Here is a 25,505-nt window from a genome sequence, read left to right as displayed (position 1 = left end):
CTCGTCTAGCTGCCAAAAAAATATTAATAAAAAGCAATTGAAATAAAAAATAGCGCCAACTGTGAAGCGTCGTTGTCTGTGGCTGACATTTAGTCAGCTGAGTGAGATATTTGAGTTAGAAGCATTTTGGCCAAGGCCAAAAGCAATGCCAATAAAATAGTGCAAAAGGGTGTGAAATTCTTTGAAAATTTGCACAATAACTAAAAGGTGTTAAAAAGTTCCGATATTCCGATTGCTACAATTATGATGAGCTGTTGATAAGGAAATTTCATGCTAAATAGATCATAAATATTAGTCATTGCTCTTTCTCCTGATTTATGTTGAACTTAATTTTTTATCGATCAACAAAAACTTGCTCATAAATAGCGCTGATATTATCTCAGTCCACCCACAAGTTGGACATGCTTGTTCCTATTTATTTTTATACATATTTCGTCATGGTTTTTTGCAAAAAAAAAAGCAAAAGTTTTGTAGTTCTGTTCGAAAATGATGTCGGCTCGCCTTAAAAGCAAAATACGATTTTCAATTTTAGTTTCTTTTGGTTTTCCATAAATTTTACCCCAGTAGAGTAATAAAAATGGGATGAGAAGCGCGGAGAGAGGCCCAACAAAAATTCAACGTCAGCAGCAGGCGGTTGTAAAATGTACAAATTTAATGGCAATTGTTGTTGTTGTTGTTGTTGTTGTTATTTCGAATTTTGCTTGAAATGGTATTATGCAATGCACTACTCTTCACACACACAGACACACACACATTCTCATTCGTTGCAGACATAGAATGATTTTTCAGTTTGCACAATTCGCAAGATTTTCAGCATCGTTTGTTATTTTGGGTGTAAAACACCAAACGAGAAATAAATCAAATCAAATGTAGCCGCAGCCATTTATATATACATACAAATACAAAATGTATATATGAAACACGCGCTGTGAATTCTTGAGGATGTTTGATTTGTATCTGTATCTGTATCTGTTGCCGTATATCGCATATCTCGCTGTCTGTGCGTTCATCCGTCCGTTCGTCGGTTCGACTGTCTGTCTGTCTGTCCGTCTGTTTGTCCCACAGCTCGTCGATGCTCGTCTGTCCGCCCCGTTGAGAGCGTAGAGAGCAGAGATAGAACCGGGCCAAGGTTACAAAACACGTCAATAATAAAAACGCGTTAGAACCTCAAAACAATTTTTGTTTTTGGAAAAACTCACGCAGCACAAACGCAACTGATCTCTGCCAAGATCTGCTGAGACAGGACAAAAACAACAACACAGCAACAGCAGCCAGAGAGAGAGATCAACAACAAATACAGATTTGGGGTCATCTAACGATCACGTTCATGATTTGTAGTTATTATTATGTATTTTATGCATTTTTGTTTTCTATTTTTGCGAGATATCGCTCAATCTTTGAAGCTAACTTTGACAAAATAATTAGCTAATTTATGCAATAAAACAATTGAGCCGATTGTCAAGTCAAGTCAAGTCAAGAAACACTTTTCGATACTAATTGTATCTTAAGATCTTTCAAGGCAACCTATAAAAGGCAGATCTCTTAATTAGAATGAAACCACCAAATTTGTTCAAGTGTTTTTTCAAACGCGTGTTTCTACAAATCCCAAATATAAAAACGCTTTTTGGCGGAAGTTTTTAAATGGTATTAAAAAAAGATTACGCGGATTGAGGATGTGATACAAACAAACAAACGTACAGCAAAAGCAAGGCAAATTCATTCGCTAGTCAAGTATTTATAGAAAGCATCTTTCAGATACATATTTCCATAGGCTTAACTTTGGTTCTACAATTGATAAGCCCCACCGACTATTATTACAGTTGTTTACAATGTGCCATAAACTAATGCTTTGCAGAACTGAGATAAGCCATAAACAAGTATGAAAGCTACGGACGAGTGTGTTCGACTGTGAGATACCCATTTTGAATAAAATCAAAATAGTGCGGTATTCAATTTAAATTATACCGAATTAATACACCGCAAAAATACTATAACATATGCCAAAGGCTATATTGATACAGTACTATATTCAAACAAGAAGGCTACAGTTGAGTGTCCTCGACTGTGAGATACTCGCTACCTGTTTTTAATAAAATGAACGCAATGCGGAAAATATACCATATTGATATACTGCAAAATACTAAAAATATATTGATACAGTACTACATTCAAACAAGTAAGAAAACTGCAGTTGAGTATGCTCGACTGTGAGATATCCATTTTGAATAAAATCAAAACAATGCGGTATTCAATTTAAATTATACCTAATTAATATACCGCAAAATTACTATCACATATACCAAAGGCTATATTTGGTATATTGATACAGTACTACTACATCTTGAATAAAATAAATAAAATGCGGTATTAATATTCAAATATACCAAATTAATATACCACAACCTACTATAAAATATACCAATGACATTTTTTGGTATATTGGTATACCATAGATTGCCAATTAATATACCACAAAATACGAAAATATATATCAACGGCAATATTTGGTATATTGATATACCATAGAGTGCAAAATATACCAAATTGACAGCTAAAGGAACTACAAATACCTTAACTTTGGAATATGTGACGCCTACGAAACAGAAATTTATATCGATTTTGTTCTTTGTATCTTGAACTTTGGTGAATATACATTTTATGGCACATTTCAGAGAAATGTTTAAATTTAGCACATTCCATTAAAAATATATATGTGAAGTATATAGAAATATGGCGTATACATATATATATATTGAGCGAATCGGAATATCCCTGAACTACGTTAGAACATTGAACAAAATATGCAATATACTTATAGACAAATATGTATCTATCTTTCTCTGTAGATTTCTATCTACTAGATGTTTTGTCGAGATGTAAACAAACAGATGTAATTTATTGCAATCTTTCTTTCATCAACTGACGGCCGTCCCCCAGTGAGTTGAATGTCAACGCACCGCCAGGGACGCCCCCAAAGTCCAGTTGGTTCGTCATCATCGTCATCATCATCATCATTCATAGCCGAAGGTGGCCATTGAAAATGGCATGCAGGTGTTTTGCTGCTGTTTTTTTTTGGATGTTGTCATTGTAGTTGTAGTTGTGTTGCTTATGAATGAAAGAGGCGAAACAAACAATTTTCACTTGTATGTTTGAAGTGTTTTTGTTTGCAAAAAGAAAGCAGAAGAAGACACGACGTCTTGTCTGCTATTGAATTAATTAATTACAATGCTTAAAACTTACAACATATGTACATATTGTAATAAATGCAAAGGAAATTCAACTTGCGGTTTAACAACAACAACGACAACTGCAACTGCAACAACAACAACAACTGCAACAAGCCGCAAGTAATTCAAGACTGCGCAGTTCCCATTGTTATTATTATTATTATTGCTGTAATTGCCCCGCCCTCTCCTCACTCACTTCTCCATCCCGCCCCCTTGTCACATTCCTCTCGCTGATTATGTACATATTAGCATCTGGTTAACAAGTGCGCCGCGGCTAAACGGTGAAAATCTGCTGCTCTTAGCGGGCGCAGCATAATTAAAATCAATTAGCTGAATTAAACTAGCGACAGTGGCTGCTAAAACTGTGCGCACACATGCAACAGATGCTCTTACAACGAAAGCTGCTTAAATTTGTCAGTATTGAGAGGCGAACACAGAAAGAATCAGCAAATTTATTTCTTTTAAAAGGTTAGTTATAATTTAAAGGAATACTAAAACAATTGGTAAAGAAATGCCTGCAAATGCCTTCAGCTTGAAGCAGCGAATTATTTCATTATTTCCAAATAGGAATCTACTTCAAAATGCAAACTAAGTAGTTGAATTTTGATAAATGTTTAATGGTCATTTAGAAATATGCGAATTATTTCCTTATTTCCACATAAAAATCCTATTCAAAATGCAAAATATTTACTTAAATATTGGATAATACATTGTTGAGCAAATAAATTGTATCTTCAAAGAGTGTATTTTATCTAAAATCAAGTTCATTGAACTAAAGTATTTAATACCAAATTTCCTAGTTTAAGTTTGATTAAAATATTGAAGAAAATAAAGTATTTTATATCAAATTTCATAGTTTATTTTTGATAAAAATATTGATGAAATGTATCCTAAATAGTTACTATTTTATTTAAGATAAACGACAGCGCAAAACAACTAAATTTTAATAAGGTATTATATAAGATGAATATCTAAATGAATGAAGAATGCATAATAAACCAAAGCAAAAAATATATCATTAGGCAAAAATTGCATATTGTATCATAAGGAATAATCCCATGACTTATAAAATTGACAAATTTTGTTTTTCGAAAATATTACAAAATTTCTTATAATTTTAAAGAATGTGTGATAAGTACTTTATGCATTGTTTCCACTTAAAAGTCAATTCTTACGTTTATATTATATATTTATAAGCCATACAATCTAAGAAATAATCCAAAAAGATATATATTTAGTGAGGATCGAATTCCTAAACAAAAGTTGAATTATTCTAAATTACAAAATTCCGAATCTTTAAAAGACATTTGTTATGTATCATAATAAAAGCAAATCCATTCTCAAGAAAAGTGTTCTTATATCAAATGTTTCAATATGATTCAGAAAACATCGAATTTCAGAATCGAAACTGAATTATTATTAATTACAAATTTCGATTCCTTAAAAAAATTAGCACATATAATAAACACAAATCTATCCAAAAATAAAGAAGACTGGAATTCTAGTCGAATCGAAGTTGAATTATTATTAATAACAAATTCCGATCCTTTAAATGTAAACAAGCTAGATTTTTCTCATTTGTATGATATGTATATAAGATCGAGATCGCGATCGAGGGTTGTGCAAAGTCATTCGCATTGAAAGGCGCCACATGAAATAAATTTCAAAGATTTTTGAATTTATTTCTTGTTCGTTGTTGTTTTTCGTTTCAGTATTTTCATGTGAAGGCTCAAGAACAAAAAGAAGAACAATCGAAATTGAAAGAAAAATGAAAATGATTTTGCGAAAATCTTTTTCTTTCTCTATATACACAACTTGCCTGGTGTGTATGCGAGTGTGCAAGTGTGTGTGCGTGTGTGTGTGTGTGAGTAGATTGTATATTTTTCTTGGCATTTAAAAATAGAAAATTTTTTGTATTTTTCTTATTTAATGCTTGCGCCGTTTTGCCGTTTGTTGCTATTGCTCCTCTATTGTTGTTGTTGTTGTTGTTGTAGCTTCGGCATTTCGACTTGTTGTAAATCGTCGGCTTGCATTAGAAATGTATTTGTTAATGTTTTAGTGGTTTTTGCGGTGCTTTGGAAACCACAGCGAGAGCACGAAACAACAACAACAACAAGAGCAACAACACTAATGAATGAACGAACAGCCAGAAAATATGTGTGTAGACAGCAACGTCAACGTCGACGCCGACTGCGACGCTGACATCGCTACTCAGTTGGGCGCAACAGTTTCGAAATTGCCCTGCACAACTTAGTGTTTACCCATCCTTGGGGGGAGGGGTTGGAGGTGGGTCGCGTGTTCGCAATCACTGACGTAATGTGCTCCATTTATATCGCACACAATTTATCGATAGATAAACGAACGAAGGCAGGCAGAACGAAAGAGATAGAGGGGGAGAGAGAGAAGGAATACGCACCTGATGCAACGCTGTGAGGCCATCCACATTAGCAGTGTTGATATCGGCGCCATCATCGATCAGCTGCAGCACATCGTCCTTATCGCCCGATAAACAGGCGGCGAGAAAAACGCAGCCCGAACTGAACTTGATGTGTCGCCCATTGCGGCTGTGGCGGGGAGTGGGCGGAGCGCGATTTGTGTCCGATTCCTCCCAGCGACGCAGCTGCTCAGCTCGCTTCATCATTGCCGAATTGTTGGGTATGTCCAGTGTCGACATTTTGACCGTTTAGCAGCACTGTTTATTTGCCTTTTTGGTTGTAATTTAATTCTTCTTCTGCTGCCGCACTGCAGTTGTGTTGTTGTTTTTCTTTCTTGTTTATTTCTTATTGTATTTGCGATCGTTTTTAAAACTGGCCGCTGTGCACCGAGAATTTTGATTTGCACTATTTATGCAAAGAGAGACAGAAAGAGAGTGAAAATTTCATTCAATTTGTTGTTAGTGATGTGTTTTTAGCACTGATCACTTACAATTTGGCTATTTGCTTTGATGTTGTGTGTGCTGCTGCTTCTTCTTGCTAATTATTAATTTTCTATTTTCACTCGCTTTCGTGCCTACTGCTCTTTATGTGTGTGAGCTTTTATTTTATTTGATTTTATATTTTTTTTTCTTTTTGTTGTACGCTTTATCAGCTAAAACGGGCGCAACTGCATGGCGTGTTTTATTATTTTTTTTTTTTTGTTTTATCGTATTTCTCTTTTGCACTTCACTGCACACTCACTCGCCTAAGCTCGCGCTCTCGCTCACACACACACATATACAGCGGACAGCGAACTACACACACACGCGCACGTACGTTCACACACACACACACACACATAGGCGCGCATGCAGGCTGCTGGCGCGTTCTCTCGCCCGTTTTTTTTTTCTTCTTTTCTTTTTGCTGTTATTATCACACTTTTTTGATTTGCAGTTTTCGCTTAACATTAACAACAAACATTTTATCCATTTGCGCGAGTCGATGTTGTTGTTGCGCTCCTGCAAAGAAAGAAATTGCGCGTAAATTATTTTCGTCGATGGACATTAAACACAACACTTCGTCGACTGTGACGCCGACGTCGCTGCGCTGCTGGTACACGCATTTATGTATTTTTTGTGCACAGGGTTGTCTATCGTTCTCTTTTTGTTGTAATTGGATTTTATTTTTTTGCAGCAAATTTATTATGCGCACTCATTAGATTATTAGAAAATATATTCAATAAAATATTGCAGAACATTTGTTGCTGCTGCTTCAGTTGCTCTTTACACTTTGTTTATCATTGCACGTATGTTCGCGCGCTTGTTCTCTCTTTCTCTCTCTACACACACACACACATACACATTCACGCAATATGCAACACTGTAGTGTGTGAGTGTGTGTATGTGTTACCAATTTGACATAAATTCAACAGCCGCGACGCTGACGTCGGTACGCCGAGTAAATAGAACGAAGAATACGAAACTACACAAGATGGAAACCTATATTTCATTCTTTTTTCACGCAATCGTTTTTTCGGATTTTTGCTCTATATAATGCATTTTGTAGGCCAATTATAATGATGTTACTTATGTAAAGGCATTTTACAGAGCACCATCCAACACACACACTCTCGCACGCACATTCACATATACTCACACACGCATACGTTGAGAAAAATGTACAAATTGCAGTAGAAAACTTTTCACATCGAAGAAACCGAAAACTTACTTTGCTTATTCGGTAAACACTATTTTCTTATGGGATGGTTCACAGGGTCAAGCGGTTAAATAGTGCAATGCACAATAATGTAATAAATTATTGTACATATTTCGGATAATATTTAAAAAATTGTAAATTTCGTTCACAAATAAATTCCCGTGCTATTCCGTGTGCGGCCACGACAAATGTTAAAATGAAACTGATGAAAGAGAGGGACAGAGAAAATCGAGAGAAGTGAGGCAACCCTGTTCTTCGATTCATATGTTGCTGCGCCTAGGCCCAATCTATCGATGCATCGATGATTTTAATGCATCGATTTTTGTATGCCCAACAATAATGTTTTTTTATTCTGTGATTCATATACTATAAAAATTCATTTCATAATGTTTTGAAAATTATTTAAGTCTTTCTGTATCCTAAAAAGCGTTTTATTTAAGATCCGTTTCAGAGTGTGACCACAATCTTTTTGTAAAATACTAAAATACAGAAACTGTCACCTGATTACACTTCCAAAGGCATTCCAATAGTCTTTCAAAAGCGTGCGAAAAGGCGCGTCGTTTTTCCAAAGGATTTCGTTTGTGAGTGTTTTAAAAAATATATACAACATTTTGTACGTTTTTACTTAATCATTCAATTGTGCCTTAACTTACGACTGTTGAAAAAGAAGGAAGCAAATATCGTTTTTCGGAAAAATGCGATATGAAAAAAAGTAACGGCATATGTATTGCCATACGAATGGTGGTGAAGGAAAGTTTGGTAAGTGGCAGCAGTTTGAAACTCGAAAAATACCAAAAACACTTCTGATTATGCTCAGTATATTATGCACTAAACTGAGCAAGTGTGTACACACCAAAATGAGAAAAGCCATTAGCCAGGGCTGGAGCACAGGAAATCAAACAGTTTGCATGGCGTCATAAATATAACGCACTTTATTTGAAATTGAGTGTCCTGTTAGTGCCATCATATGCTGTGCTCCTGTTATGGTGTAAATCGTTGCTCGCTTTCATTAGCCATTTTCTACCCCTTGCGCGTACATTTTCTCTCTCTCCCCTTAAAAACCCACCACCCAAAATATTGCGCAGCAAAACTATATTGCACGTTCCATCTCGTTGCGTTTGTGAAAAGCAAAACAAAACTTATAACAACACCTCCTATATATCTATACATCTTTGCCTATGGGCAAAATAGACTAGGCGAGCCGCACAATTTTCATTCGTAGTCGCAGCGTGACACTCAAACCAAGCGGAACTCACACAGCAGAAGCAAAAGCTGTTCAATTGTTTACACAATAAATTTCTATATTTATTGCTGTGCAAATAAAAAAAAAAAAACAAAGCGAATACTTTACGCCCACCGATAAAGTGCGTTCGTTATTTATCGAATTCGAGTTGCCAAATAACAATATTCAATGATAAGATAAGGAATCACAATGAATTCGGTAAGTGAACCAAGCAACGTACTCCCTTTTTATATATATATGAATATATATGTGTTTTACGGTAAAGTTGGGGAGCAGCTTTTAAAAGGATATTCGCCCCGAAGGGTTGTTTGGTTGCCTCTTCATTCATGCAACCAAAAGTGCCACACACACGCTCTAGGACTTTCCATGCCTGAGACCATTTCCCAATCTCATGCAATTTCCACACCCTTCTCTCTCTCCCTCTCACTCTCTCATAAGTGCATTCTCTCTCTCTCTTTCTCGCTTGGGCGCACCTTTTATCTAGCCACTGCATTGCGAAATATTTGATGTCATTCGCTTTACGCTAGAGAGATGCTGAGCTCATTTCATTCATGACATCTCTCGCCACCCCGCCCCGTAATGTTTTCCCTTCAAACGTTGCCGCCCACTTGCCCTAGGTTCGTTTTCTAGCACGTCTAGAATTTCCCCGCTTTTAATTGCCGCCCAATGTCATTTCAATTGCGGCAATAGTTTTAGCTGTTTTTATTATTATTGTTGTTGTTGTTTACACAACTATTTGTTTTGACCGCATATAATCAGCTGTAAGCTTGTTCTCTTGATTACACAACTTGTTTACACTTGGAGAATACTTTTCGCAATTCAATTTGTTGCAATTCTTTATCAATTCTATCAGAATTTTTCAATTTCTGAATTTACTTAAATTTTAAGCAAATTATGAATTTCTACGATTTCTATAAAAAATTTCGTAATTTCTAACATTACGCAAATTCTAATAATGAGTCAATATAATATAATTTCTACATTCAACTTTTTCTCTTTATACTTTATAATATTACCCAATCTGATTTCTTAATCAAAACCAAAGCTATGAATCAATTTGAATTCGCAGTACAATGTCTGCATTGGCACATTTCTTTTTCTGTGAACTTTATCAAGGCTGCAAATGTTCGTTTTATATAGCAAGTTGATTGATCAACATGTTTAAGCCCGATAAGGTAAATATCAAGTGATAGATGACATATAAATACCTGCATGATCCCATTGTGAATCACACGACGCCGAAACTCGTTTGCACAGCTGTTTTTTGAAAAATAACTGCCTTCAAGCAGTTGTGCAAGCAGTGCAGTGCATTGCACTGCTTAAGCAATGCTTGCAAAACGGCGATCAACGGCTTTGTGGTTGTTGTAAAACTAGCTGAGAGAGAGGGAGAGCGCAGATTAATGGTAAATTAAAATAAATGAAGTAAGCCTCATTTGGAGTAAACTTTCTTGGCTGTAAACAATTTTCATAATTACTGGAGCAACCCTCGTTGTGTTGGCCTGCCGCCAGTTGCTGTCAGCATTTGAAGCGACATCACAATAAAAAGGATCCCGATCGCGATCCTGCTTAGCCGCAGCCAGCTGCGTCACGCATGTAGACAATAAGGACCAAAGAATATGTATGTATGTGTGTGTCTGAGTGTGTTTGTATGTAACAGCTGCTGCTTTGATCCTTTTGCGGGCAGCTGCTGGCACACGTCTACAATGCGGATCCTTCTTCTTCTTCCAAAAAAAGTGAGTGAGGCAGGTAATTGCAGCTGCAGCAAAAGGGACGGCAAACAGATGTCGTAATAGGCAATCTAATCAAGTTGTGCCAAGTGCCAAGCAGTGTTGTTGTTGTTGTTGTTGTTATGACACCTTTCGCAAGTAGCGAATGCAAAAACAGAATTACAATAAATACACATGTGTATAAAAAAAAAATAAACAAAACTGGTTTGCCTGCATTTGGCTGTCAATTAAAACGTATAACAAGAAAAAGCAGCTAACAAGTAAAAGTCGCTGTCTAAATACGCTAACATTTCACGTTATCGATTGTTGTGGTTATCGATCAAAGATTTAGTATATTTTTAAGACCTTTCAACATATAATTATTGCTATTTTTAAATTTTATTTGAATGCTTTGTATTGTTTTACTCATGTTACACATATAACATTCATTACTTTGCACATATTAAATTATTAAAAACTTTCATTAACTTCAGTATATTTCAACGGCAAGCTACGCTTGCGCAGCGCACAGCTTGCAAGCAGTGCGAAAGCTCAGCTTTGCACCACACAAGCAGTGGAAACTTGCAGTGACAATAAAACTGCAATTTTTTGCCGTCGCAAACTGTTCGATAAAGTAATTATGCATTTTGTAAGCGTAGCAAAAAGTTTGCAAAATTGCTAAACACACCTGAGTCAAGCTGCGCATGCGAGTTGCGTTTATATTCATTGGGTGACTAACAGCAACAGCAACAACAAAGGCAAGAACAACAACCGCAATAAAAGCGAGTGCAACAACTTTAAAAGGCCTTGCAAGGCCGTCTTAAGACTAAACTTTAATTCAAGCTTTAGCTTGCGGATTGCTGCAAATATTTTTATAGACATATACTACATATAGATGATTCTTTTTTTTTTCTGCTGCTGCGCCTTGAGCAATCTCTGCGAATTATGGAATCGCTTGCTGGCAACTTCGGCATTAAAAATAGAATATCATTTTTCAGAGACCAAACGAAAAATGTTTGAACGCATCCACAGCTTGTCAAAGGCGTCTAGACTGCATTTTTTTTGTTTTCGTTTGCTGTTTTTTTGAAAATGCGTCGCGACGTCTCGCCCGATAATTTTAGCTGCATTTATCTACATATATCTGTGTATATATAATTTATGCAAGCCAATGTGCGGTTGCTTCGCTGGTTTTTCCAATAATATTATTTTTATAGACCTATTCAACAGTCAGTTATTGTTTAGGAGTTCATTTCATATAAGTATCGTTCTTATACGTGCAGGAATTTCTTTTTTATAGAACGAAGTATTTCTGATGAAGAAAAAAAAAAACTGCAATCAACTCCATAAATGCTAAAATAAAAATAATAAGCCACATAATGACTATTGCTTTCACAACTTGACCTCTCCTTATTATAAGATATATAAGCAAAATATTGGTCACGATGTCACGTCTAATATTCTCTATCATTACCTGACATTCTTATTTTAAATTTGGTAGATATAAATCACGATTTAATTAGGGTTTATTCCCATATTTTAGTATTTTTTGCGATAAGAGCAGTTCCTTTGTTTCAAGACTTTCTAATCTAGTCTAAAGTACTAAGCTCATATAATTTAGTATCGTTGCTAAGTACAGTGAAAATGCACATTATAGAAATGTCGTCATTACAGTTTCTTTGTTCATTTTATATTAGCAATCTCATAAATTTGTTGACATTTTTCAAATGCCATTCTACGAAATGATTGGCAACATGTAACGCGATTATTATATCATAATATATCATATAGATTACAAATTGGGAATAATCTTAGATTAGATTATAAGCTAAACTACTTGAATGGATATTATATCAGTTTTTCATTTATTTACTAGATTTTTCGGTATAGAAGTTGATAACAATCAAAATAACAGAAATTAGGAATAAGAAAAAGATTAGATTATATTTTTATCTATCGATTTACGTCTATCGACACGTTTCCTATTAACTACATGTGTGTAATACAAACTTGTTGATAATTATTATGAGTGATCTTTGGTCTGCGTTCCAAGTGCACTAAGTTAGTTTAAGGCTGCTTGGCACGCTTTCAGCCAAGTTGATTCTTGATTCGTGTTAAGGAATGCCTGCATAGTTTCCAGCAGCTGCCAATGTCCAAAACAGAAAGAGAGAACTGAGACACAGGTAAGCAGTGTGCAATGGAGCAGAGTTACACACACGCACACACACACACAGACACACTCGTACATTCGAGCATACATCGCGATGTTTGTGGAAAAAGCAGCTGCTGTCGACGACGACGTCGACGTCTGCGTCTGGAAGGTGCACGTCAATTATGGGCTGCAGGCAAAGAGGGGGCGGGGGTGTCGGTCGACGTGTCGTGTCGGTGCATTGACACGCGCCAGAAGTCAAAAGTGGACATGGCGCATGCTCCCTCTGGCGGGCACATTGCAAAAAATCAATGATCCTAGACTGCTTGCAGTTGGCGAATGCACCGACAGCTTTGGTGCGAAAAGGATAACTGTAGTGTAGCAACATCCGCTGACGGTTGTACGGTACGCCATCTTGCGTACTAATGTTAGCCGTAGTAGAAGTTGTAAGGCTGCCACGTTTGGGTGGGCGGGGGCGTCATTGTGAAGAGGCCGACACAAAAGTGCGGGTGGCTTTTTTCACACAAACTCACACATGCAGACACTGCTTATGCATACATACATATCTACGCAATTCGATGTCTGATGTGTAATGAGCATTTGAATTATTACCCAAATATCACTAATGTCGTTTTTGCTCTTTGCCAATTTTCCAATTTGCAAATTCAAAACAAATGCACCAACAACTGTAATATAAAGCAGCCACAACCAGACATACAATATGTATGTATGTATGTACATATGTATGTGTATTTCTATTTAGTGCATGCACGAACATACTCGCAGACGCACATATATATTCACGTACACATACTGCATCTGTTATCTGTTTCTCTCTCTTTCTCCCTTCAGAGCAGTGCCGAGCAGCACGACGTCACTTCGCTTAACGTCTGCTGCTTCGGTGGTTCGGCTCTCTGTTCGTTGTCTTGTTTTCAGTTCAGTTCAGTCTCTCTACTCGATTAGTTGTGAAGCTATGGATACGTAAACCACGCTATATTGAGCACTAGCATTTATATAAATAAAATACAAAAAAAGTACAAAAATAGTATGTTTTGATTACGGTTTTATGGCCTACAATCTAAATTTGTGATATTGGAATTATTTATAACAAAATAATATACAGAACTCGCTCTCTAACTAACTGTGCTCTCTCCTCGTCTCTGTGTGTTTTGTGTTTTCCGTCAACGTCAAATATTTGTCGTCGCTCGGAAGAAAAAATCAATATTCGTGCAGCGAGAAATAAAAGCAAAAACATACAAATATAAAATAGACTTTTGTCTTGAATCTCGAAAAATACTTCAACAAGCAGAGAACTGGTGGGGAAACTTGAGTTTTTCAACAAAAAGAGAAAAATTGTCAAGGTGAGCTAAAAGTTTGAGTTTAAAATGCATTTTAAATACATCTGACTTTAGTTATAACCCCAAAAATAAACGAAAACGTGACATCACAAAGCTTTTTTCTGTTTCTTTTTTGCTGTTCATACAATGTACATTAATTAAAGCTTGAAAACACACACACACACACACACATACATACGACGAAACCACACACGCGCTTATATACACCACCAAACCAAAGCTGTCGAGTATTTTGTTTACTGACAAAATTTACAAAATCAATTTATCACACAATTGACCAACAATTATATAAATTAATTTTATAAACTGAAAAATCATTTTTTAAAATAGAAATTGTTTATTTAGTTAATATATTCATATAAAAATGTAAAGTAAACAACTAAAACGATTTTGACAATTTTGCCGGGTGTAACTTGTCAACGTTCCCGTTTTGTTTCGCTCGCTCTCTCTCTCTCTGTCTCTCGCTTTCGGCAGACGATTGCGAGAGAGGTCGTTTTCATAAAGATGGCGGCCACAGAGTTGCTAAATACTTCAATTTTGTGTTTACTATTAAATTGTTTACAAAATTAATAATTTTTGCATTCAGATGTGATCGTTTCGATTTTTGTTTACCTATAAATTTAAACTGCATATGACACACCATGTTTGCACTTGGTTTTGAGAGCATTTCAATAAAACAATTGCAACATATGGTAACCCTACAATTTGTATACGCTGTGAATGATATCAGCAACGTTGCTGCTGGCGTTTAAAAACAACATTCTCATTTTCTGGGTGAAGGGGGCATTGAGGGGGAACATGGTGCGCTATACACAGAGTATTTTCAGTGGAATTTTTGAACTACGCCATTTTCGGTGGCTGTTGTTATTTGCCTATACATATATGTATATTTAACCGATGACTATAGCATGCAAAACAATGTTGCCCGAATTTTTTCGGCAATGCTGGAAGGTCAACTTCTATGACACAGCTTCGTTTCGTTCTAATTGAATTAATTGTTGTGTTTTTGTTTCATCTTCTTTTTCTTTCCTGTTCTCCGATTTTTTGAGATCATCATTCATCTTCATAATAATAATAAACATTGCGTTCGTTCGTTAGCTGATGACGCGTCTTTTTACTACATCCGATGTGTGTTTATATTTGTATTCGTGTATGTTCTACTTCCTTTACGCATACACATAATCCCAAGCCCAACCACCACTCATCATCATGCTCTCTCGTTTCCGTGCATTGAGAGAAACTTACATTCATGTTGGGCTGTTTTCTTTGTTTCTCATTTCCGTTTGGAGCGGAAGTGGTGCACTCATGCGTACGCAGAGTTTCACTCTGCAACAAATAATAAACAAAAACATACTCATAAACCAAACCATGGCCAAAGACGACATTAAAAGAAGAGTCGAATGGAACCAACCAGTTACCAAGTCAGCAAGCGTTGCAATTTACTATACCCGGCATCTAAGAAGTAGAAGGGTATTATTATTAAATCGAGCAATTTAGTATTGAAAGTATTCAATGAATATTTATGTTTTATGTTTTCATTTGTATAATTTGAAAATCATTTGCAGCTGCTTTAGTTCTTCTTACTTGTCAGATTGTCTAGTATTCTACGGAAATTGGCAGCGAGTGTCTCGTAGTCGAGCCAACTTTTTATGCTTCATTGCTTTGAACTTTTGCGCTCATTTCGCGGAAAGAAAAAATACAACAACGACGACAACAACAACAAAGAGAAAGTCTCAACTCGAAGCTTTTGAGCTCAAGTTGTCACAAAGCTTGGACAACAACTTATTGTTATTGCTGCAACAATAAAGTCTCCGCACCCAGAGTCGACTCTCCCGACTACAATTCCAATACTCTGACGCCTACACATAAACACTAAGAGGGAGAGAGAGAGGGATAGATCAGAGCCAACGCTGGTGGTCCTTCTTTGGTGCCTGGCACAAAAACCAACGCCTACGATTATTATTATTTCCCCCTAAGCGAGATTGCAGCTGAATCTTGGGTAGATTTTCCTCGCTTTTCACCAATAAAAGACGCTAGATAACTCGCTTAATAAACAGTTCTCACGTAGAGAAACAGTAAAGTAGATTTGTTGTAGAAAATTCAAGATTTTTCATATTGTCTTTGGGTCTGTTTTGTCCCTTTGCCTATCAGTATGAATGGATTTTTTTTGGACGATGTCGGCGGCGTCTCTTAGAAGAGCAACAACAAGAGGACAGAAGATAAAAGAATAAGAACTAAAGATGTGTAGAGGAAAATTACTTTGGAATTCCCGGAATTCTCTGGGCTGAATCATCTCGAATGCGAGACGACCTTTGAGACTTTGGCCGCGTGAAAAACGACCTTTCATCCATTCCACACACTAACGAGGCGCATTTAATGCGAGTCTCTTGTCTTTGTCTGTCTGAGTTTTTCATGAGAGCGAACCCACATTCCAAGTCTCATAGAGATGAGATGCTGGCAGCGAGATAGAGAGAGAGAAACAGAAAAAAAAAACAACAGCACGACTTGACTTTGGGTTTGAGAACGAACGAACGAATAATTTTCTTTCTTTGGAAACGTTCGGCGGTCTTTGAACTGAGCCGCCGTTAGTTTTTGGGCAATCGATCAATGCTCAATAGTAAATGCAGGCGGTGTGACAGAGACAGACTCATGTCGCTGATGCTGCTGCTGTTATTGTTGTTGCTGTTGCCGTTGGAGCCGCTCTTAATGCATTCTGCGCGGCTCAGTCGCATTTATTATGATTACGATGATATTGCCCTTTGTGTTGGGCATTCTTAAAGTACACACACACATGCATACAAAACGAACACAGCATCCGAAGCAACTTCTCGGCCGACGCCGCATCGTGTATTTTATTATTATTATCGATGGCGACGTCGTCGGCGGTCGTTTTGTTTCGTGTTGTTGTAGGCTGTGGCTGCATTTCTTGGAAGGACACAACACACGCATACGCACATACTCACTCACGCTTGCACTCGCACTCTCATGCGAAGAACATACTTTGTGTGTGTGTGTGAATGTTTGTTTTGCTTTTGCTGCTGCTTCTTGTATGGCAGTGTCGTCATCTCCCTTCACCCCACGTCCTTCTCCCCCATTCCTTGCAAGTGCTGCGTGACGACGACTCATACTGTCTCACTCCAACTCTCGTTGTATCCCTCTAGCTGCTTTATGTTGCTTGCTCCACTCCGTATCTGGTATCACCGCATTCCAATCTCGGTTTAGAAGACAGCAGCAACAACAACAACAACAGCACAGAACGAAAAAAGAATGGTAAAGTGTTTATAATAGTTTCCCACAGTCTCGCAGCACACACACACTTACAAACCAACACACACAGATAGAGAGACCTTTGCTAGCTGCGGTTACCTTCACTTACACACAGCATTGAAACTCCAATCTAAACCCAGCTTTATAGTTTAGGTTGGTTTCCAATCAGAAAACCAGCCAGCAAACAACCAACTCCAGTTGGATTTTGCGTGGCGCAGAGTTTTGTAGAAAAGTTGTTCGACTGCATTCCAATGCGCGCCTCGTTAGGTTCGTTGCTGTTGCTGTGTTGCTGCTGCATGGGGCGCATGTTCTCTGTTTGTTGCCTTGCCTTGCCTCCTGGGCTGTGTTGCTGTCTGGCCTTTGATTATGATTTTTCTTTGCTTTGCACTCTGCTTTGTCTGTGAGTATGTGTGTGTCTTTCCACTTTGGTATTTTCTGGGTTCTCATGTCATTCATGCGCCCGGGAGGCCCAAGCAAGCCCTTTTGGAATAGACATTTGCTGTGCTGCCTTGTCAGTTTTCATTTGTAGCTGTGATAAGTCGCATAGAGCGCATTTATTTAAAGTACAATTTTGTTTAAATATTTTAATCTACACGTTTGAATTTGAAATTTAATACTGCATCGCTGGTGAGTGATTTTTGCAATTGTTGGCATCTGGTCTCACTGCATTTTCATGCAGTTCCGTATCAATGCATTCATTTTAAGTGGCCTGGTGATTTATGCAAATTTTGACATCTGGTCTCACTGTACATTGACTACATTGAACTTTTACTTGAATTTCCTGCTAAATGAAATGCCAAAGCGTTTGCATTACAATTGTTAATGGGCATGCATTCCAAAGGCAGCAGCAGCTGTAATTGCAACAAGCAAGCTTCTGCACTTTGTACTTGGCAACGGTGCATTTGCAATTGAAGCAGCAATAATATCAACAACAACAACAAGGAGAACTGTAACTTCTGCAGGCAACCAGCAGCATCTCGAAGCTATCATCTTTGTCTGCTGCTCTAAAGCTGTTGCTGGTTGTTGTTGCTCCACTTCAAAAACAATGCACAATCTCTGCCCACTGCTATGGTGAGAAGTGGGGAGGGGAGAGTGGCAGCAACCCCAGCAGAGCGTCGTCGTCGAGCATTTGTAATTTACAATTGCTTTTGTTTTTGCTTTATTTTTCATTATTCTCCTTTTTTTCTTTGCTTTGCATTTGGTGCTTGCGCCTTTTTGCACTCTTTCTTTGCACCCGAGCAATGCATCTGTAAGCGTGTGTGTGTGTGTATGTGGAGCCTGCTGTCTGTGTGTGTACGTGCATAGTTGTTTTTCCATTGATGGTTTTCGGTGCTTATTGCTGTCCCGCTTGCACTCGTTTGCCGACAAGGCAACGCGGTCGTCAGTGCATTTATGCTGCACTGCTTTTTTTATGCTGTGGGGCTGCTTGCGGCTGCCAAGTAGTTTGACTGCATTCCATTAAAACTTTCTCACAGTCGCATTCGGCTAGCGTTGCTGCGACTGCGGCTACGAGAGTTGCATGGCACTGCCAGGCCCCAAGTCAGCAATGGCCACCCCACCGCCTTCCCTATCCCTCCTCCTCCTCCTCTCAGCCAGTCGTTGCCCCGTCGTGAGTGAGCTGCTGCTGCAATTGTTTGGCGAGTTTGGCTGGTTTGTGGTCTGGCTTTGCCTTTGGCTTGGCTTTGGCTTCAAATTTGGACTTTGAACAGCGTCAGCGTCCCGATGCAGCAAGCGAGCGTTCAGTTGTTCGTGTTGTGCTCTGCACGCTCTGCTTGCCTCCCTCCGCTTTCCATGTCAAGCAGTAAATGTCGAAAAACTGCTTACAATCTCTTTGACTGCTCAGCAACAAAAACAACAGCAAAAAAGGAGACCACCAAAACAGTTTAACGCCAATGGCAAAAAATTTGACCATCGATTTTGCCTGATGCGTATATCGCTTATCGATAAAAACGCGTGGCGGCACTTCAAAACTGCGATTATTGGGTATTACAACCATTCTGTTTTTTATATGTATCAAATAAAAAAAAACTAACGATAAGATAATAAGAAAGGAGTTGTAAAAATTCCAACTCTGACTAGACTTGAACCATACTAAGAATTTCAACCAGTGCTTATCAAAGAAAAGATTTGTATTATTTATTTTATAAATAATAATATTATTTTCCTACGCGCTTCGCTCATTTCCGCTTGTTAGAAACTAGTTTGCAGTTTTTGATGCAAATTCCCCAGAATAAACACATATAGCATGACTCAACTGTTGTTATTGGTTGGTCATATATTATTATCGGCGCCTGGCGCCGTCTCGCTTTACTCACCCACATGACTATGAGTGTGTGTGTGTGTGTGTGGGTGTATTTGTATATACACTACTCTATACATATTGCAAAGTTTGTTCTAAGCTGCGTCGACCAGCTGTGAGTTGATGATGCCGTATTTTATGTGAGGCATGCATCGGCGCAGTGTTTTCCACTCGCGTCGGTTGTACGTAAGATTGCGTACTCTACGCTAAAACGTAACGCTTGCAACAACCCTCTATATATTGTATATTGTATGTGCAACAAGAAACTACCCCTGTTTGATTGTTGCATGTGCAAGCGAGACGACACGACAAGATTTCCCGATTTTCTCAGATGGGGGATGCTGAAAAAGTTCGTTGATGTTCTTCAAGTTGCTTGAACTGCGTTTCAGTGTTTTTTTGTTCTTTCACAGACTTCAAAGCAGTTGAGTGTTGTTCTATTAATTGTAAATTTATAATTACTATTTCTAAAAACTGATAAAAATGAATTTCGTGAGTGTTTGTTGCGTCAGCACTTGAAAATAGCATGAATTGTGAGTTTAGTTAATTAAAATTTTTATCTATTTCACACTTGACACTACAAAGTTGATAAAAGTGCTGCTGCAATTGCGAGAGCTTTCGAACGAAAGCTCGCTGAAAGCTTTAATGCTAGAAGTACAGTGAAGGTTCGAGAGAGTGAACTTATAGATTTACACTTATTTGAATGTTCACTCTTTGAGAGCGTGCAATTGATTTTTCTATTACCTATGTTTACTTGCCTTCGATTTTCTACAAAGTTCGCGACTCATTTCGCAATTATCTGTGTTTACCGCCAGCTTTAATGAGTGGGTCGCTTAATAATCTAAACTGGTAGAATTCTTAAAATAGCTGACGAATGAAACTTTTGCTCACAGTTGAGGTGCAGCAATGGTGGCAAACGTTTCTCCTGTGGATAGAGTTGATTTTTTTTTTTCGGAATGCGTGTTCCCTTGGGGAGTTTGAAAGTAATTGAGTTAATCTTTATACTATACTATCACCACTTGATAACTAATTGTGCTTTTATCTCTTGTGTATTTGCAGTTTGATACTCGAGAACGTAAAACAACGACAACAAGTAAAACAACAACAGCAGAATGGCAAATGTAGCAACCCAATTGAGATACATGCCACCTTGCAGTAGGCCAACAGCGACAGCAGCAACGACGACAACAACATTGAATCAACTGGTGGATCAGGTTGATAACAGCACCAGTCCGTCGTTAATCTTTAAAGCGTGTCTGGTCAACAGAATGAACGATAAATATCATCGCGAGGACGAACGCCTGCGAACCTTCGACAACTGGCGCGTCGTCTTTCTCGACAAGAAGGATCTCGCTATGACGGGAATGTTCTTTACCAATCAGGAGGATAAGGTCAAATGCTATTTCTGTGAGGTGGAAATCGGACGCTGGGAACGCGACGATCATCCGGTGCAGGAGCATCTCCGCTGGTCCCCAAATTGTCCGTTGTTGCGTCGTCGGACCACCAACAATGTGCCCATCAATGCCGATGCCCTCGAGCGTGTCCTGCCCCCCATGAGCTATGACATATGCGGTTCCAACGACAATCACAGTGCAACCACGGCGCTGGAGGTGCGCGAACACGCCTACTCCGAGGGCCGGCAGATGAATGCGCCCAATTTCAGGGCGGCGATGCAGTTTGTCGGCGCCCCTGCGGCACCTGCCACGATGCCCACGATGATGCAGTCGTCGGCGGCGGTGGAGCCGTGCAGCCAACGGATGGCCACACACAATGGCAATTACTATCCCGAGTATCCGGAGTATGCCATCGAGACGGCGCGTCTGCGCAGCTTCGAGGATTGGCCGCGCAACATGAAGCAGAAGCCGCAGCAGCTCGCCGAGGCGGGTTTCTTCTACACCGGCGTCGGGGATCGTGTGCGTTGCTTCAGCTGTGGCGGTGGCCTCAAGGATTGGGACGACAACGACGAACCCTGGGAGCAGCATGCTCTGTGGCTCAAGGATTGCCGTTTCGTCAAGCTGATCAAGGGTCAGTTGTACATCGACATGGTGACAGCCAAGGACAAGGCCAAGCAAGAAGCCACAAGCTCATCGCTGGCAGTCGAGGAAGAGGAGGAGAAACCGAACTCAATTCCCAGCATCGACAGCACACCATCATCGTCATCGTCAGCTGTCACCACAGTGGCTGCCGTTGCTCCCATGACTGTGGAGCAAGAGCAGACGGAAGATGTCGCTGGCGATGTGGCGCCTCCGAGCGCTGCCAATCGCATCTTCAACAAGATCATCGCTCAAGGCTGTGCCGATGGGCAAGTTCAAAAGAACTCAACATCAACATCCGCTGCCATTCCCGAGGAGAAGCTCTGCAAGATCTGCTACGGCGCCGAGTACAACACGGCGTTTTTGCCCTGCGGTCATGTGGTGGCCTGTGCCAAGTGCGCCTCGTCGGTCACCAAGTGTCCGTTGTGCCGGAAACCCTTCACCGATGTCATGCGTGTATATTTTTCTTAAACAATAATGAGGCTATGCTCGGGCCATGTAATATACAACAAATAAAAATGATGAAAAACATACATCATCAAGAACAACAACAACAACAAACACCCGCGTCGACAACTAAAAGTTGGCCGTGTCCTCGATAGCAGCGGCCAGCTAAAGTTTTCTCCTTGAGAGTCGCTTTAGCTGGCCGTTGCAACAGCATTACGAGAAATTCAAATTCAAATTTAAATCATGTGTAAAAAAACTAATACTATAGTATCTAGGATATGCATAATACCTATATATAGCCTATATATCAGCACCCATTTAATATATATTATATCTGTTATATGCTATACATAAATAATAATTAGATTTTAATAACAGTAATAGAGCTGATAATAAGTGGCTTCGGATAAACCATGACCACTAATATTTAAATGATTTTTCAATTACTGTAAAATAAAATATGTATAAAATATAAATTCAGAGTCGTTTTTATTTTGACGATGTACATGGGATGAATTTTCATAGAGGTTATTACGGATGAGAAGAATAGTAGGGAAGAGCGTTTAAGTTTAATAGGAAAACAAGTAAGAAAGCTACAGCCGAGTGTACTCGACTGTGAGATACCCGCTACCCATTTGGAATAAAAACAATATATTTTGAGGTATTCTCAAAATATGTCGAATATACTGCAAAAATACTAAAAACATACCAAACATACCATTGACGGCACTCTAGTAAGTAGGCGTTTTTTTTTAATAACTTCGACAATTTTTATCTGATCGCAACCAAATTTTAAGGAATCATAACTACTATAGTAATTATTGTATACACCAAAATTCGCAAGTCTAGCTTTAAAATTACGCTTGTTAATCGATTTTTTTGATTTGCGGGGGCGGAAGTGGGCGTGGCAAAAATTTGAAACAAACCTAATCTGCGTGCAAACATAACAAATGCTGTCGAAAAAAATTAGAGCTCTATCTCTTATAGTCTCTGAGATCTTGGTGTTCATACGGACAGACGGACATGGCTAGATCATCTCGACTATTGACGCTGATCAAGAATATATATACTTTATAGTGTCGGAGATGCTTCCTTCTACCTGTTACATACATTTCCTGTCGGCACAAAGTTATAATACCCTTCTACCCTATGGGTAACGGGTATAAAAATCAATATTCCCATTATTCTTAAAATATACCAAATACTAAGCGCAATATTTGGTATATCGAGCTCAGTCTCTTATAGTCTCAGAGATCTTGGTGTTCATACGGACGGACGGACAGACGGACATGGTTATAAACTCTACTGTAGAGTCGTATATATATCGATTTTTGCTTGTCACATATATTTAATGCTGTATCCAATTATAATATCCTTTCTTTCTATGGATAGTAATTAGATTTTAATCACAGTAATAGAGCTTTCATGATTGATAATATTTCAATGATGATTTTTTTTTAATTAATGTGCAAAACAAGTATTCAATATAAAACTGGAGACTTGTTTCCATTTAAGGGTTAACAATTGCCGACAAAGTAAACAGGTTGAGTTGTCTTATGTATAAAAAAAAAATGGTGTCTAGATGGCAAGATAATTATCTTGACGAATACTGCATTGTTTTAACAAGTAAATCAAGTACACATTTTAGATTAATGAAAATGTAAAGAATTGTCAGCAATTTCAGCGAAGATAGATAACAAACACACTTTTTCCTTGAAGTCCGGAAGTATTACAAATACTGAGTAAGTTCTAAAACTGCAAGTATTATATAATATAAACTACTTGGGTTTATAAAATTGATTTGCGTCACACTATTAGTCAAAGTTATAAAAGTATTAGTGGTCGATTTATCGATTTAAAATTAACTTTTAATAACCTTTGTGGTTTCATTTTACCCATGCAAAGATTGTAAGCTAAAGGTATAACTGGCTTAACAAAGACGATGATCACGTATTTACGTATTTCTTAATTAGCAAGTACTCTTTGTTGGCTGTTATCTTGTGCTCGTTTTGTGCTGTTATCGCGTTGGCTTATTCACTGCACAAACCTTAAAAAAAAACACGAAAGTTCAGTGAACCGCTGAACTCAACATTGCAACTGCAATGCATCATCATCATCATCAGTCTGCTGTGATTGACTGGAATGCAGTCTGCTCAAAAGCTTTTAAACTCAACTTTTGCATTGCATTCTGATTACGTTAGATCCGGTTCCATATCTCAACTCCAATCTCCAATGTGGTCATAGTTTCTATGACTGTTATGAACTGCAATCAAGCAGTGCAAGCAGTTCGTCATCGACGTCAACGGTGCACCGCGGTGTAATCGATAAGTGATCGTAAGCGAGTTTTGCAATCGGCAATGTGAATGAAAAACTTTTTTTGACAGCTGCAATGAAATTCAGTATTGGGCAATAGGTTAAACTATTCTGAGAGTGAATTGCATGAAAACTTAGAATTCTCTTTGATTTTAATATTTAAGCAGCATTGAATTCTGAGTATGCTAGATCGGGTTGCATATCTTAATTCCAATGTGGTCATAGTTTCAATGACTGTTGCCAACTGCAATCAAGTAGAGCCAGCAGTTCGTCATCGGCGTTATCGACTTAACACGTCAACAGTGTTATCGATAAGTGATTGTGGACAAATTTTACAATCTGCGATATGAATGAAAGTCTTTTTATTGACAGCTGCAATGAAATTCATTATTGCGCAATAGGTTAAACAATTGTGAGAGAACAAATGAAATGTGTGAGAACTCAGAATTCTCAGCAAGTCGATACCTTGATTCTAGTATGTAAATCAATGCTCCAGTTTGTCTAGTAATTTCTGTCTCAATGCTGACCTTACACATTGCGTGTGGCTTTTAATTAACCATTAGACAAGTGTCTTGGACAAATGCAAAACTAGCACCTCCCCAAGGTCGCCTTGGAAACATTTCAAATCCAATACAAACATATACAGTATATATTATATCGAATGGGTTGACTATATTTAGCGACTGTTTTAATTGCTTGAGAAACGACAGCCAAATAAGCGGACTATGACGAATTGATTATTTAAATTCTACAGCTGTGTATGATCTCATAGAAACTTTTTTACGAGTATATTGTTCCATTTATAATACTAACCCAATTTTGGTCGTCATTCGTCTGATGATTTATTTATCGCTATTGACAGATTTATTAGTTACTTTCATGGCAAAACGCAAGTGAAATGTCATCAGAGATGAGGTAAGTTTAAATAAGTATATATGATGAACAAAAGCCACTTCATAAGCTTTAAATAAAAGTGAAATAATAAAATATATAATAAATATCATATTGCTTGTTTTACTCTTACTTAGTTCTCTTAAAATATATGTGATGACAAACGCCAAGTTCAAAAACGCAAAACCACAAATATGCGTCAATAAAGACCAAACTTGAACTTGAATTAAACAAAGCTTAATAACAAGTGTTTATTTTAAATGAATTAAGTCATTGGTTTTAAATTAAAATATGTGGCGCCATTTCAAATACAGTAGAATCCGGTTATAACGTCTCTGCTTATAGTGTCCGCCCGGTTATTGCGACGAAAACTCGATGGCTTGGTTGGTCCCAATATAAACTTATATGAAAAAGCCTTCGCTTAGTACGTCTCCGCTTATAGCGACAA

At 38.1% G+C, this 25,505-nt stretch overlaps 2 protein-coding genes across 16 annotated transcripts in view; one reads left to right on the top strand and one right to left on the bottom strand.

Annotated features, from left to right (window-relative positions):
* Nucleotides 1-7,562, bottom strand: part of LOC117572668 (protein phosphatase 1 regulatory subunit 12C) — a 36,721-nt gene extending 29,159 nt beyond the window's left edge. For 5 of the 13 annotated variants that reach the window (XM_052006121.1, XM_052006119.1, XM_052006122.1 and 2 more), the window contains exons 1-3: nt 7,370-7,562; nt 6,153-6,660; nt 5,644-6,067 (exon numbers count right to left, since the gene is read on the bottom strand). In XM_052006121.1, coding sequence (XP_051862081.1) covers nt 5,644-5,901 — 258 coding nt within the window. In that variant the 5' untranslated portion in view covers nt 5,902-6,067; nt 6,153-6,660; nt 7,370-7,562. Of the gene's footprint in view, nt 1-5,643; nt 6,661-7,369 lie in introns of all 13 variants that reach the window. The other 8 variants (XM_052006125.1, XM_052006126.1, XM_052006127.1 and 5 more) reach the window with 3 other exon arrangements.
* A 1,067-nt stretch (nt 7,563-8,629) lies between these two features.
* Nucleotides 8,630-21,937, top strand: LOC117567853 (death-associated inhibitor of apoptosis 1). 3 transcript variants are annotated; one of them, XM_034248109.2, is made up of 2 exons: nt 8,630-8,798; nt 20,433-21,937. In XM_034248109.2, the coding sequence occupies exon 2, from the start codon at nt 20,486-20,488 to the stop codon at nt 21,875-21,877; it is 1,392 nt and encodes a 463-aa protein (XP_034104000.1). In that variant the 5' UTR covers nt 8,630-8,798; nt 20,433-20,485; the 3' UTR covers nt 21,878-21,937. The 3 variants fall into 3 exon arrangements, with proteins under 3 accessions (XP_034104000.1, XP_034103998.1, XP_034103999.1); XM_034248107.2 differs by lacking the exon at nt 8,630-8,798 and adding an exon at nt 13,398-13,813; XM_034248108.2 differs by lacking the exon at nt 8,630-8,798 and adding an exon at nt 20,259-20,356.
* Nucleotides 21,938-25,505: the final 3,568 nt, after the last annotated feature.

This window comes from Drosophila albomicans, chromosome 3, assembly GCF_009650485.2.
Source record: "Drosophila albomicans strain 15112-1751.03 chromosome 3, ASM965048v2, whole genome shotgun sequence".
NCBI classification, from domain to species: domain Eukaryota; kingdom Metazoa; phylum Arthropoda; class Insecta; order Diptera; family Drosophilidae; genus Drosophila; species Drosophila albomicans.
The sequence above is the reverse complement of the archived record's forward strand: the minus strand, read 5'-3'. Positions and strand labels throughout refer to the sequence as shown.

Excerpts from the sequence above, each read along its gene's own strand:
- LOC117567853 (XM_034248109.2), top strand. The coding sequence starts at position 20,486 with ATGGCAAATGTAGCAACCCAATTGAGATACATGCCACCTTGCAGTAGG.